We start from the raw sequence: 12,798 nt of genomic DNA, 5'->3' as shown, positions 1-12,798 counted from the left end.
CATCTTATATTGCACACTTCATAAGTATCTAATATAAAATATTTTTTTATTTTAATTTTTAATTAAATATTTAAATCTTAAATCTTAAAAATAATTTTAAAATAATTATACTAAATATATATATATATATATATATATATGATTATGTTACTCATCCATATTTCATAGATATATGTTAATTTTTTTAAAAAAAATCACTTTTTTTATATGAGAATTGAAAAATATATTTAGATAAAATCTTATCTTAATTTCTAAATTTTAAATCTAAAATTTTAAGTAAATTATAAACTTAATTTTTTAAAAAAAATATCTGACCAAATTTACCACGTAGGTTATCCATTGATGGATGAGCAGCGTGATGATTAAATAAAAAAAAAAGGATTTTTCACCCACGACGCCCTAACCTCTCTGCACAGCAGCCCTCCTCTCGCTCGATCTGCCGCGCCTGTTGACGTCGGCGCCTGGCGCTGCCAACGCCTCCGTGCCGTCCACCACCTGCCGTCGCGCCCACCGCTTTAGCTACGTCCGCCGCCTCCAGTTCTCTCCATGTACTCTTCTCTCCCTCTCTCTCGGTCTCTCTTTTCCACCGCGAAACTCTCTTCCTCTCTATTTCCGCCACCATCCGCCGCTCCGGTGCCGAACCGTCTCGGTGCCGGTCGGAGGGCAGAGAAGATCCTTATGAAAACAGAAAGAGAATAATCGGGTAATCTTTAAACAGGCATAACAAGACAAACACTCCATCTTCATTTATGCACAAATTCCAAAATCTATATGCATAGCCTTTTATTTACTTAAAAAGAAATTTTCGATTGTATTTAATTAAATTTACCACTAAGATTTACTGATTAGGAGATTCTTTTGTTGGTATCATGTTATAAAGGATATCAGAAACTAGCCATCCGGTTTGTTAGATTTGTCCAAGACTCTTTTGTTTAAATACTTTATCTCCTGTTTTAAGTAGTGCAACAAGCTCCCGCTTAATTACTACTATATTTAGGAAAGAACTTAGATTACATCGTTGTCATGTAAGCGTTTGTATATAGGCTGACTATAGTTCTCATGAATTTTAAATTTTTAAATCATTGATAAAATCATGTCTTCTCTGTACCAGATGACAGAGTCATATAAGAGATCATGTCATGCAACTTGTCTCTATCAGTTTGTTCCTTGATACTCTTTTTCCTGACTTTTCAGTTATAGGTCCCAAACCAATATGTGTTATTTATCTTTTCTCAAGGACTATTTGATTTCAGTATTCACACAGAAGCACACAAAAGTCACATTGATACATTTGTTTCATCAACTAGAATATTTATATAAGGGCATGTATGAGAACAAAATACAAGAGCACACATCTTCCATTAACTTCAGAAACTACCTAAACATAAAACTCCAAAATTTCAAAGCATAGTTCAGATGAGTGCCAATGTAAAAACTTGTAGTTTCAATTTTTTTTTACTTGCTGCTAAAGAACATTTGATAAATCAAAATTTATCTAGATAACAAGAAAAGTGTGCTACTGTACAGAAGGCAATATAAGATAGACACTTCACACATGCAATTTGTAACCTAAGTATTCTATAAGGTTAAATATATACAATTAAAACTAAAAATTTTGAAAAGCAACTGACATATAAAGCACATAGAAAACATTGCAACATTCATAAAATTTGTGTTACCATCACACCAACACATGGCATAAAAACAAGCTAACTTTTTAAGTTGATTTGATTTACAAATAATAAAACTTAAATTGGTCCGAATTCTTTTATGCTTTTAGCAACCCAAACCGAAGTCAATTGATTGTTTGAGGAACCAAACTAAATCAAAATATAATTTGGTTGGATTTGATTTTTTACATTTGAATTGACAAATGGAGATCCCTAACCAATAATATTGTCTCAGACAAAATCCAAACCCTAATTGGTATGCAATATTTGAGACTGAGCAGTTTTTTCTTCTCCTGCATATTGGCATACTATTGCCACACAATATTTTGACTTTACCCTCTTCTTATTCCCGGTGCGTAATTGATCAATCTAGTATTTGATATCTTTCCTCTTCATTTTAGGGTTTAGTGGATTATTGTGCCCCTACCTACTTTGCAATTTCTTGCTTTCTTACCATGCTGTCCTTTTAGAAAGCCCTAGGGATGAGATATTGAATCTAATAGTTTCTACTCTTCATTTTTCCTTCAGATTTTTACTATGCCATCCTCACAAAATGATAGCGAACCTCGATCAGATGGTGGTGGCATTGGTGGTGCAGGAAGAGACACAGAATGGCTAGCTACCCTCTCTGAAATTGAGCTGGTAAGATCTAGAAATTTAACTATTTGTGTGCCTATTTTCTTTATATATCAAGTGTTTTTCTTTGAACTTCATCCACTTAATCTTGGTCCTTCACGGTTTTAATGTTATCCTCCATGAATTGCCCAGCTTGTTTGTCGTTGTCATATTTGATGCCACCATTATTTAATTTGACCATATATGATTCAATCAATTATTTTGATTTCCTTTTTGTTATTTCTTATTCTGTCAATATTATTTGTTTTGGAATTAATGTTGATGTTCACTCTTTGTCTCACAGGATTTTCTTATCAGTTTAAAAGCGTTAGTTATTAGGCGAGCAACTACTATTGGCCATAAACATCTGGCTGATAAATTTGATGTGAAGATGCTGAGAGGTCTCGGTAAGTTGTATTGTTGATGTCTTTATGTTTATTGTTTTAGATTTCAGACTCTGAAGTCTTCACAGTTTTAGGATGCTATTGTAGCATTGATTGAACCATGCTTAGAGTTTTGAAAGGTTAAAACTTTGACAAAGCGCAATCCCACACAGAAACAAGATCATTCTGTCTGATACAGAGACATAAAATATGTCTAGTCTAAGATAGATATAGTCCAGTATGAGATATAACTAGTCATATGCCTTTGTTTTAGGTAAATTTAATTCGTTTCAAGTTTTTATGATGAATCTATACTTATAGCTAATTAATTTTATAAATCACAATGCATATTTTTATTTCCTAAATTATGTATTACAGGGTTACCTTTTGAAGTTAATTTTTCAAGAGAGGTAACCCATTGAAGGGGAGGTTGGTGGTAATTTTGTCACTCATTTGATCCCTCACTGTGCAGCTGTAAGTATAGGCATTGCACGGAGTACAACTCCGCCATGACCAATGCATACTCGCACGTCTCTACCTATGCCATATCAACCACACACGGTTGACAATGCAAGCCATATTGCTCCGTTTACGTTTGTTGCACCATGCATGGTAACAATGGGGAATTAGATTCGGCTATGTTAACGACTTCTTTTGCTTCTATTACTCTAATGTTGGAAGTTCCATCACACCCTTATCAATTGAGAGGAGAGATCGAGCAACGTTAAGTCTAAAGTGCCTCTTGTTGGCCCCTTTCATAATTTGCTTAGGTAGATAATTGATCTGGGTTCAGTTGTCTAAAGTGCTTTTGTTACTGCTCACTTGATGACCTTATAGATGGGCATTCACGTATTATATTTCTGTTTAGGTCATTTTTCTAGTATATGTTACAAACTACATACTTTAAGGGGAAAGGAGAGTTTTGGATAAAAGCATAAGATATTGTGTAGTTTATGTCTTAGCTAATCTTATGTCTATTTTTGATAGAATTAGTTCCGCAGATAGAGTTAATCATGTCTACGATGCAATATAGACTCCCTTTCCTAGTTAGTACTCATTCAGTCATTCCTGCCTCACTAAAACAATAACTATCTACTATAAAATCCATGAAACAACTTCAAGACATTTCATGTTTTCCCATATCCTAAGTAGAATGGAAATATTATCTTGTATTGTCTTTTTATAAATGAGAGTTCTGTGTTTATAGACTTATCATAAAAATCTTAAACACGACTATTGTCTAACTCTATATGAATAACTACATTTTACCATAACCATATGCATAAGACTATGTATACAATACAATATGCATATCTTATGTTTCCCCCTCAAGTTAGAGCATATGTACTACATATGTCTACCTTGTATATAAACTAGAAAGAAATTTTTAATTTAAACATGATACTTTGAAGTTTCATGAATGTGGACATTAGGTGAGTGACAACGGAAACATTTTAGATGACTCAATGCCGGTTATTTTTTTGCCAAAAAAGTGATGAAAGGATGACAACAGGTAACACTTTAGATGAATTGATATCAGTTAATTTTTCTGTTTGGATATAAAGTATGTGATGGAAGCATTAGCATTGGAGCAATTGAAACATAAGAGGTTGAGGAGGCATGGAGTGTGGCAAAGCATAATGGAAGCAGCATGACTTATAGTGTTGACAGTGTGTGGTTGGTACGAGGAATGTTGGTTGTAACAGGTTTCTACTTCATGTAATGCTTACATATATGTCTGAAAGTGTGTAGAAAAAAAATAGAGATGATCAACATGAATGATAGGGTTAACATGTACCACTTTAATGGGCGAACAACCAGACCCTCGGAACATATTACAGTCTTAGGTGGTGAAGAGCCGACATCCAGGTGTCAATCCTTCCCATCGATGTGAACTCTTGGGGAAGATTAGCCTTGCCACTAACATCCTTGTTAAGGGATTAATTATTTCTGAAAATTTTAACCTAGAAAAGTAGTCTTGCTATCATGTAAAAAAATTATATTGCATTGGATTTCATAACAAATAATTATTTGTTCATGTATTTATAGGCTTAACATAAAATCCTAATTATGACTGACTATTTAAGTAACTAATTCTATCTTAATCATAAGCATGAGACTAGGTATCTTTACACTAGGTTATATCTTATATTTTTATCTAACAGGGTCATCCTTTGTGAATTCATCTTTAGGAGGTATGTACAGTATGCTAATTTACTTTCTAAGTATGGGAGTCATGTTTTCACATAGATGAAAGTTGATTTTAGGAGTCTCAGGTCAGCTACGTGTTTAATGGTTCAATTCCATGCAGAACAAACTCAACACTTATCAGAACTTAGCACGATAGTAATCCAGTATTGCTCAGACTTCCTTTATATACTTTGTATCAACTAAGAAGCATTTGAAACTGAATGATGTGATATGGCACTGGTAGCTTGTTTTGACAATTTTGAAGACATGCAATTTCCTCTGACGATTTGAAAATTTTGTGTTAGTTCACTCTATCTATTAGGAAATCATAGTTATCCCAAATTTGGTTCTACTGCCACCAAACTCCCTATTTCTCAACTTAGTAAGATTAAGCTGATTTTCTTACTTGATTGTTTAAAACATATCATCATCATGAAAACCTTGTTAACTGCAATATTTAGGTTATGATACATGGACCTTATACCTCTATTGAATGAACTCGGGTGTATCACTGTTGATATTCGTATGCACTAATGGAGTCATACACTGCGTCGCTAGCTGTGTGGTGGCGGCTCCTAAGGGCACAGATCCTTAATGGTAGGGGTGAGCCTCACCGGAATTGGCTAGTGTTTGGTGGATGAGCATCTGCATCACTATGATTTTAATAGTATATACTCCAAAAAGTTAGTTATCAGCCTTTCACTGTTTCTTTGCAGGAATTGTGATGCTGGAATATGCCAAAAACCATACCGAAAGTGTTCAATCTCCGAGCTTGAATAAAACATTGGCGTTATTTTACGGACATGGTTCAGCAGGTCTGAGTCACAATGCATCTGGGGCATCCAATGGAGGTTTGAAAACTCCAAGCAATGTCACTCCAAGGCGAAAGCGCATGTGGGAAGGGTAATTTATCATTATATACACTAGCATGTTATAAATTTCTGCATCAAAGTATCTAGCATTTCATTAATCTGACCAGTAAGACTGATTCAAAAAGGACTGTTAGAAGATTCAATTGTCTAAAATCTCATTTATTTCATGCAAACTTTTAGTGTTAGTATCATTTATTTCATGACAAATGATGTCTTAGAACATTCACATGGCTCATTTATTTATTTCATCTACATCTTCTCATGAATGTTGGAAACCTCAAAGTTGTTGATCACTCTTGAACCTACTTAGTTTGCTTCCTTTACTAATGTTAAATTTCTGACCTCCATTTATAGGTTATGTGAGAATGCTACACCCAGATTCGCGAAAAGAAGGTGCTTGTAGGTAAGAAAGGAAGATGCAACCCTCACTAGTAAAGTATGAAGGTGCCTTTTGTTTATGTACTTTCTATATATTGTTTATCAAGTTCTTTTCTCTTTGCTTGTAGAGTTTGGGCACAATTCAATTTATCTATTTATTGAGAAAAAAATAAAACTAATTAGAAATATTTTGATTTAAAATATCAACTTGAAACTAAATTGAATTAAGATTTATATCAAGAAAAATAGTATAAATTATTATAATTTAGAGTTTATGTTGATTAGTGAGTATAATAAATGAATAAATGAAAATAAATAACACATGCTAAAGTTTTTATGAATCGGTTCAAATCCAATGCCTATCTTGTAAATCAATATCAAATTAATAAATAAAAATGAATTCAAAGGTGCTGCCTCATCGGTCTCTAGCACTACGGTTAGATCTTGATTAATATTGCGCAAAGCATGTACATTTGTTTAGTTTGGTACTCATCTTTTTAAATATAAAATTTTCATGGTTTAATCCTCAGTTTTAATCAAATTTTCAATGTACCCCTAGTTTTTTTAAAAAAAATTATCTCCGTGAAAAGTGATTTTCACGACCAAAATCGCGAAGCAATAACTTAATCAACGGTAAATCATGTTTTATAATCGGCAGATTTATGATATTAAATAATAGAAATAATAAGCCTAAAGTGTTTTTGAAAGCTAACTAAGTCCCTATGTGATAGGAGAAGCTCCCTAAAGCTTTCTAATAACCTTGAAAGTTATATTATTAAAGATTTAGATTCCATATTTATCTTTTTACCCAAAATAAGTGTTTGAGAGCTTTTTATAATTACCTTTCTTTTTTTTTTGTAATTTAAGTATTTAAATTTTACGATTTAATTAATCTGAAAGTAGTTGGTTTGATTTTATAAAAAAATTTATCGATAGATAAATTTTAAAATATAAGTGATAGTCCATATAATGATTTAGCGGTTGGTTCAAATGAAAAGCCTTTTTAGTTATAAGGTGGCTTCTAATACTTATTAGGGATTCCATTTAAAAAAATAATTAAAATAAGTGTTTTTAGATATAAGATGCATTCTAATACTTATTTAAAATGAAAAGCCTTTTTTTTAATTAATAAACCAGTATACGACATCTTTTTATTTTCAGTCTATTATTTTGTTGGGACATTTTTTTTCAAAAATAAGTGTCACTGGTTAATATTTAAAAAATAAATAAAATAAAAATTCAAGCAACTATCCAAACTTTCTAAACCCTTTGAGTTTTAAGCGCGCATAAATTATGGTTATTTATGAATTAAGAGAAAAGGCAGATGCTGATTAAAAAATAAAAAAAATAGAGAGCTCCCTGTGATTCATGGAGGTTGAATTGAAGATAGACGACGGCTGAAAGCAGTACCGTTTCCCACCGTCCTCCGTTTGAGAATCTGGATCATGCTGAATACCAGTTATCAGCTCTCTAGGAAATCGCTCGATTCCACCCTTTTGGCTTCTTTCCGCTGCTCACAGCCGTTTCTGGGCTTCACTCGGCCGGTCGATCGCTTTTCGCCATTTCCTAGTTAATTGCTGATGAATCTTGCATTCTCAATTCTTCCTTTTTGAAGTCGTTCGGGTTTGCTGGATTCGCCAGAAGCCTTTAGAAGTCAATCAAAGTTTCATTGTTTGTCCCTCTTTCTGGAAATGAAAGATGCATGTAATATTTCCTTCGATTTTGTCGACTTTGTTTGTCGCTGTTTCCCTCTCTGATTTCATCAGCAGCGCAGGCCGCTCGCGCTGCCCGGCACGGGCAACGCGACGGCAGCCCGGCCCCGCTCAACAAGGGGCCGGGCCGGGTTCTCGTCATCGTGGCCTACCCGTGAGAGTGAAGCCCAAATCGTCTAGCTAGGGCAAGCTTGGCCGAGCCACCACGGAGGCCGGCCTTCTTGAGGCGAGCAACGCCGCCGCCGACGACTGCGTTTCCTTCCTTCCTTCCTTGAGGCGGCATCGAGGCCTCGGATCAAAGTTGGGATCCGAGACTAAAGATCCATCTTTTAGGGCATCGCCGCTTCGTGCGTCCCCGCCGCGCTTGAAGACCGGGTTCCAGATTTGCGTGGGATCTTGAATGAGGCCTCCTGAAAGCGAATACATTGTCGGAGGGCCGACGAAGTTCCATGCGGCATCGACGTTGGGCTGGATGAGTTCGTAGATCGGAGGGAAGCGAGATTGTTGTATTAATTTAACAATTACTAGGGGAAGGGGAAGGGGTAGGGGAAGGGGAAGACGAACGAAAAGAAAGTGGAAGGGGAAGACGAACGAAAAGAAAGTGATAGAAAATAAAATATTTATATTTTTTTATTTAAAAGAGATGGAATGTAATATGTGTTATTTTATTTGAAAAGAAAATAATTAAAATTAAAATTAAAATTAAATATATAAAATTATAAAAATATTTTTATTTCTTATAAAAAAAAGATAACGTGGGTAGAAGATGGATGAAAAATTATAAAATTCTATCAATATTACATATAAAAGTTAAGATATAGAAAATTTTAAAATAGACAATGCGTATTTCTTTAGATAAGTCTTTGTCATTGAAGGAGAAGAATAAGAAAATTAGGGTTATCTATCTTTGTCCTTTTGAATCTTGTCCTTGAAAAAGATTTGTTTATGACGAGAGTCGATGACGACGTCGTGGAGTGCGAGTGGTTGGACATAGATGGTGATAGTACACGTTGTGTGAGGAGCAATGACGTAAAAACGAGATATCTAAATAGATGAGTTAATTTGAGAATTAATATTTTAAAATAGAGATAAAATTAAAATAAAATATTTTTAAATTTCCTTTCCTCTTGCTTACACTCTAAATGGAAGTATAAAAAATTCTAATGATTCATGAGCATGAAAGGGTAAAATTTATCATTTTCTCTCTCCTTCCTCTCCTTAACTTAAATAAGGGTCAAAATTCTCCTACCCTTTATTTATCCTCTCCTCCCCTTCCCTCACCTCCTCTTAAATAAAGCTTAATTTGTCATTTTCTCCCCTTCCTCTCCTTAATTCACTTTATCCCAAATAAGAGTTAAAATTCTCTTACTCCTTATTTATCCTCCCTTTCTCTTCCCTAACCTCCTCCCAAATAAAGCGTTAGGGCTAGCATTTAATTTAATTCGACAACTGAGTATATTTTAGAGTTTTATATTAGGGGTCGAAGGAATAATTGCACTTTTTTTTGGAGCTTTAAATTTTACTTGATTGTTAAATATTTTTACTTAAAAATAATCTTGAAGAACCTAAATTTACACTCTGTTTACTTGAGAGGAAGGAAATATAAATTAAGGAAAAAAATTCAACGTGAAATTTTATTCTCTATTTACTTTATAAAAAAAGATGGATTATATTTCTTTCTTTTATTTATTTTTTTAAAAAAATTTTTATTATTTTTTATTTATCTAATAGACAGACGGATGAATTAATAATAAATTATTTTTTACTTCCGTCCAAATTCTCACGTGCACAACTATTTCATGCAATCGCCACTAACCTCACTCGCGACCGTGATCGGCAGCCCCGCGTGAAATCCTCTACCTTCGCGACATCCTCTTTTCTCCATCCTCGTCGTTGCCTCGCTTCTGGTCGTTCTCTACATTCCCCGCTCGCTTTTAACCTTGCTCCTCTCCCTAGTTCCCATCTCCACACTCCTCCTCCTCGCTGCTCTTCTCTGCTTTGGCTCCTCGCCTCCTGTCGTCGCCGCCGCGGCTGAGTAGGAGAAGGAGCTTTCGGAATCGTGCCTCAAGATTGACTTGGAGTGTGCTACTACCACCGAAAGATTCGACGACCTTGGCGGTGTTGAAAATTAAATTTAATTTTTTGATAGTGTGGTATGTGGAGTTAGTATGTTGATGCACTACAAAAAAAACCCATAAATAACGATGAAATTAGCGACCGATTAAAATTCGGTCGCTAATTTAGCGATCGATTTTTAACTTCGGTCACTATTTAGCGATCGAATTAAAATCGATCGCTAAATTAGCGACGGACAATAATTCGGTCGTTATATTAGCGATGGATATTTAATCGGTCGCTAATTTACGACCGAAATTAAATTTCGGTCGCTATTTAGTGACGGAAATGAAATGTCGGTCGTTAAAATAGCGGACAAATTTTAATTAAACTGTTAATTTTAGAGTGGACGATACGAAAAGGAATTTAGCGACGGAATTTCTATTCGGTCGTTAAAAAATAGCGACCGAATCCTAATTCGGTCGCTAATTAGCGACTAAACTTGAGTTCAGTCGCTATTTTTAGCGACCGAATCCATTCGGTCGCTGAATAGCGATCGAACTCAGGTTCAGTCGCTAATTAGCGACCGAACTCAGGTTCAGCGACGACCGAACTCAGGTTCAGTCGCTAATTAGGCGAGAACTAGGATTTAGGCATTAATTAACAATCGAACTCATGATTCGGTCGCTAATTAGCGACCGAACTCATGAATTCGGTCGCTAATTAATTCTTTATTTTCCCCCTTTCTCTAACCCTAGCATGTGATTTTCCCACTCCCCTCCCTCCGCTGCACCTGCTCTCGCCCCTCTCCATTCGCGCCTCCGCCGCCGCCTCTGCCTCTGCCTCCGCCTCCTCCCTTCCCGATCTGGGCCTCGTCCCCTCCGACGGAGGCGTTGCATCCATGATGTCGACGCCATCACCAAGGCGGAGCTCAGGGAGAATGACTTCCGGAGTGCTCTGCACCATTGGTCCCACCACCTGCTCTGCCGACCAGATCGAGGCGCTCGCCGTCGGAGGAATGAATGTCGCCAGGGTGAACATGTGTCGCGGCACCCGAGAGTGGCATGCCATATAATTTGAAAGGTCCGCCGCCTCAACGAGGAGAAGGGGGAGAAGGGGTCCGCCGCCTCATATGAGGTGGCAAGTAGTAATGGTCATGTTGCGTTAATGGAGTGAGTGAGATAAAATAGTACAGTTAGTGTATTTACATGGATTATGTTAAGTAGTCTATAAATATGTCAAATTGTTTGTAAAGGGTGCAGGTCAAAAATTTACAATTTAAGATTTTCTTGTTCTTTTTCTTCCACATAAGTGAGATCTTTCTTCCACAAACCTCTTTTATTTTTCCAACAAAGTGGTATCAGAGCCATGTCGATTGGAGGTATAGTTCCTTTTCAGGTTCCAATACTTAAGATGAATAACTATGATAATTGGAGTATCAAGATGAAAGCACTCCTTGAAGCTCATGATATTTGAGAGATTGTGGAAAAAAACTACAATGAGTCAAACAATGAGTCAGTACTATCTTCTACTCAAAAAGATAGTTTGAAAGATTTAAAAAAGAGAGACAAGAAAACTCTCTTCTTTGTTTATTAAGCCTTAGATGATGATGATTTTAAAAAAATCTCAAGTGCTTCTTCGGCGAAGCAAACATAGCAAAAGCTCCAAGTCTCATATCAAGAAGAAGAAAAAGTAAAAAAGGTATGCCTTTAGAGATTAAAAAGTCAATTTGATGCTCTTCGTATGAAGGAAGGCGAGTTGGTATCCGATTATTTTTCTAGAGTCTCTATCATTTCCAATCAACTAAAGAGAAATGGTAAGAAACTAGAAGAAATAACTATTATTAAGAAAATTCTTTGATCATTGTATTCAAGATTTGATAGTATTACAACTATTATTGAAGATGTTGGATCGGGTTGGACCGGCTAGAGGGGGAGTGAATAGACAGTTAAGGAAGGTCACAGAATTGAGCTGTTTGGCGCTTAAGCTGGCTGAGTACTCGAGCTGGCTAAGTACCCAAGCTGTCGAATGTTTGACCTAGTCGAGTGTCGAGTTGACTGAGTGTCTAAGTTGTTGAGTGCTCAAGCTTGTTGAGGCCGGTGTTTGATACAATTTTCTTAAATAGATTCATCTCTTTCGACGGTATTTTAAGATCATGTTGGATGCCTATTTCTCGTGATACAACGAGATGATCACGTAGACAATGAAGCATATATTGGTTGTTCGTGATGAATTGAGTGTGTACCTGAACGTTATTACATAAAAGCTACCAAGCAAAATGATGCATGATACAAAGGAGATTTTGTGAGGACGAAAGTGGATGGAGTTTTTGCTTAGCATATGCTCTTGTTGCTTAAGGTTGTAGCCTTCTTATATACAAGCTCATACTCTTGGCCTCATTAAATGGTCAATCATTCACTATTTTTACTCATCTAGTTCAAACGACCATTTAATGGTCGTCGTTGCTTGACCATTAATGCGTTCATTATGTACTTGAGTAGGAATATAACTATCAATTTTGGTTAGATCTCGTCGGGTTGACCCACCCCGCCAAGCAATTTAGGCAGATTGGATTAAAATTTTATCAACCCATTTTAAGATGGGTTGACCCGCCTAGACCCGTGACCCGCGTGGATTGGCCGCGGCGGGCTTGGGTTAGCTCACGGATTGAAAAAGCTTATTTATTTATTTTAAATTTTAAAATTAAAGTAGCAATGAATTAGTGGGCTTGATCCATCTAAATTACAATTCAAACTTAAAATTTTCAACTTGATCAATTTAAATTGTAATCCAAACTTAAAATTTTTAATACTTTTAATTTTTTTTAATTTTTATAGGCCCGTGAATTGGCCCGCCTAACCCGTAACCCGCCTTGGGTTGAGTTGAGTTGGAGTTTTCCTAACCCGTTAAGTTGGTGGGTCGA

General features: G+C 35.8%; 1 protein-coding gene across 2 annotated transcripts; it reads left to right on the top strand.

The window, feature by feature from the left end:
* The first annotated feature begins 403 nt into the window (after positions 1-403).
* LOC141848114 (uncharacterized) lies at positions 404-6,238 on the top strand. 2 transcript variants are annotated; one of them, XM_074736232.1, is made up of 5 exons: positions 404-548; positions 2,199-2,312; positions 2,590-2,692; positions 5,575-5,761; positions 6,085-6,238. In XM_074736232.1, the coding sequence occupies exons 2-5, from the start codon at positions 2,208-2,210 to the stop codon at positions 6,131-6,133; spliced, it is 444 nt and encodes a 147-aa protein (XP_074592333.1). In that variant the 5' UTR covers positions 404-548; positions 2,199-2,207; the 3' UTR covers positions 6,134-6,238. The 2 variants fall into 2 exon arrangements, with proteins under 2 accessions (XP_074592333.1, XP_074592334.1); XM_074736233.1 differs by lacking the exon at positions 404-548 and adding an exon at positions 626-703.
* Positions 6,239-12,798: the final 6,560 nt, after the last annotated feature.

This window comes from Curcuma longa, chromosome 16 (genome assembly GCF_044706935.1).
Source record: "Curcuma longa cultivar G26 ecotype Majalengka, Jawa Barat chromosome 16, ITB_CL_G26_1.1, whole genome shotgun sequence".
In the NCBI taxonomy this organism is placed as follows: domain Eukaryota; kingdom Viridiplantae; phylum Streptophyta; class Magnoliopsida; order Zingiberales; family Zingiberaceae; genus Curcuma; species Curcuma longa.
Note: the sequence above shows the minus strand (reverse complement) of the source record. Positions and strands in the feature narration are given on the sequence as shown.

What these genes read in the sequence shown, in the direction of transcription:
- LOC141848114 (XM_074736232.1), top strand. Translation starts at nt 2,208, where the DNA reads ATGCCATCCTCACAAAATGATAGCGAACCTCGATCAGATGGTGGTGGC. An exon ending in CCCTCTCTGAAATTGAGCTG is followed by an intron (nt 2,313 to 2,589) that starts GTAAGATCTAGA and finishes TTTGTCTCACAG; the next exon opens with GATTTTCTTATCAGTTTAAA. An exon ending in CGAAAGCGCATGTGGGAAGG is followed by an intron (nt 5,762 to 6,084) that starts GTAATTTATCAT and finishes CTCCATTTATAG; the next exon opens with GTTATGTGAGAATGCTACAC.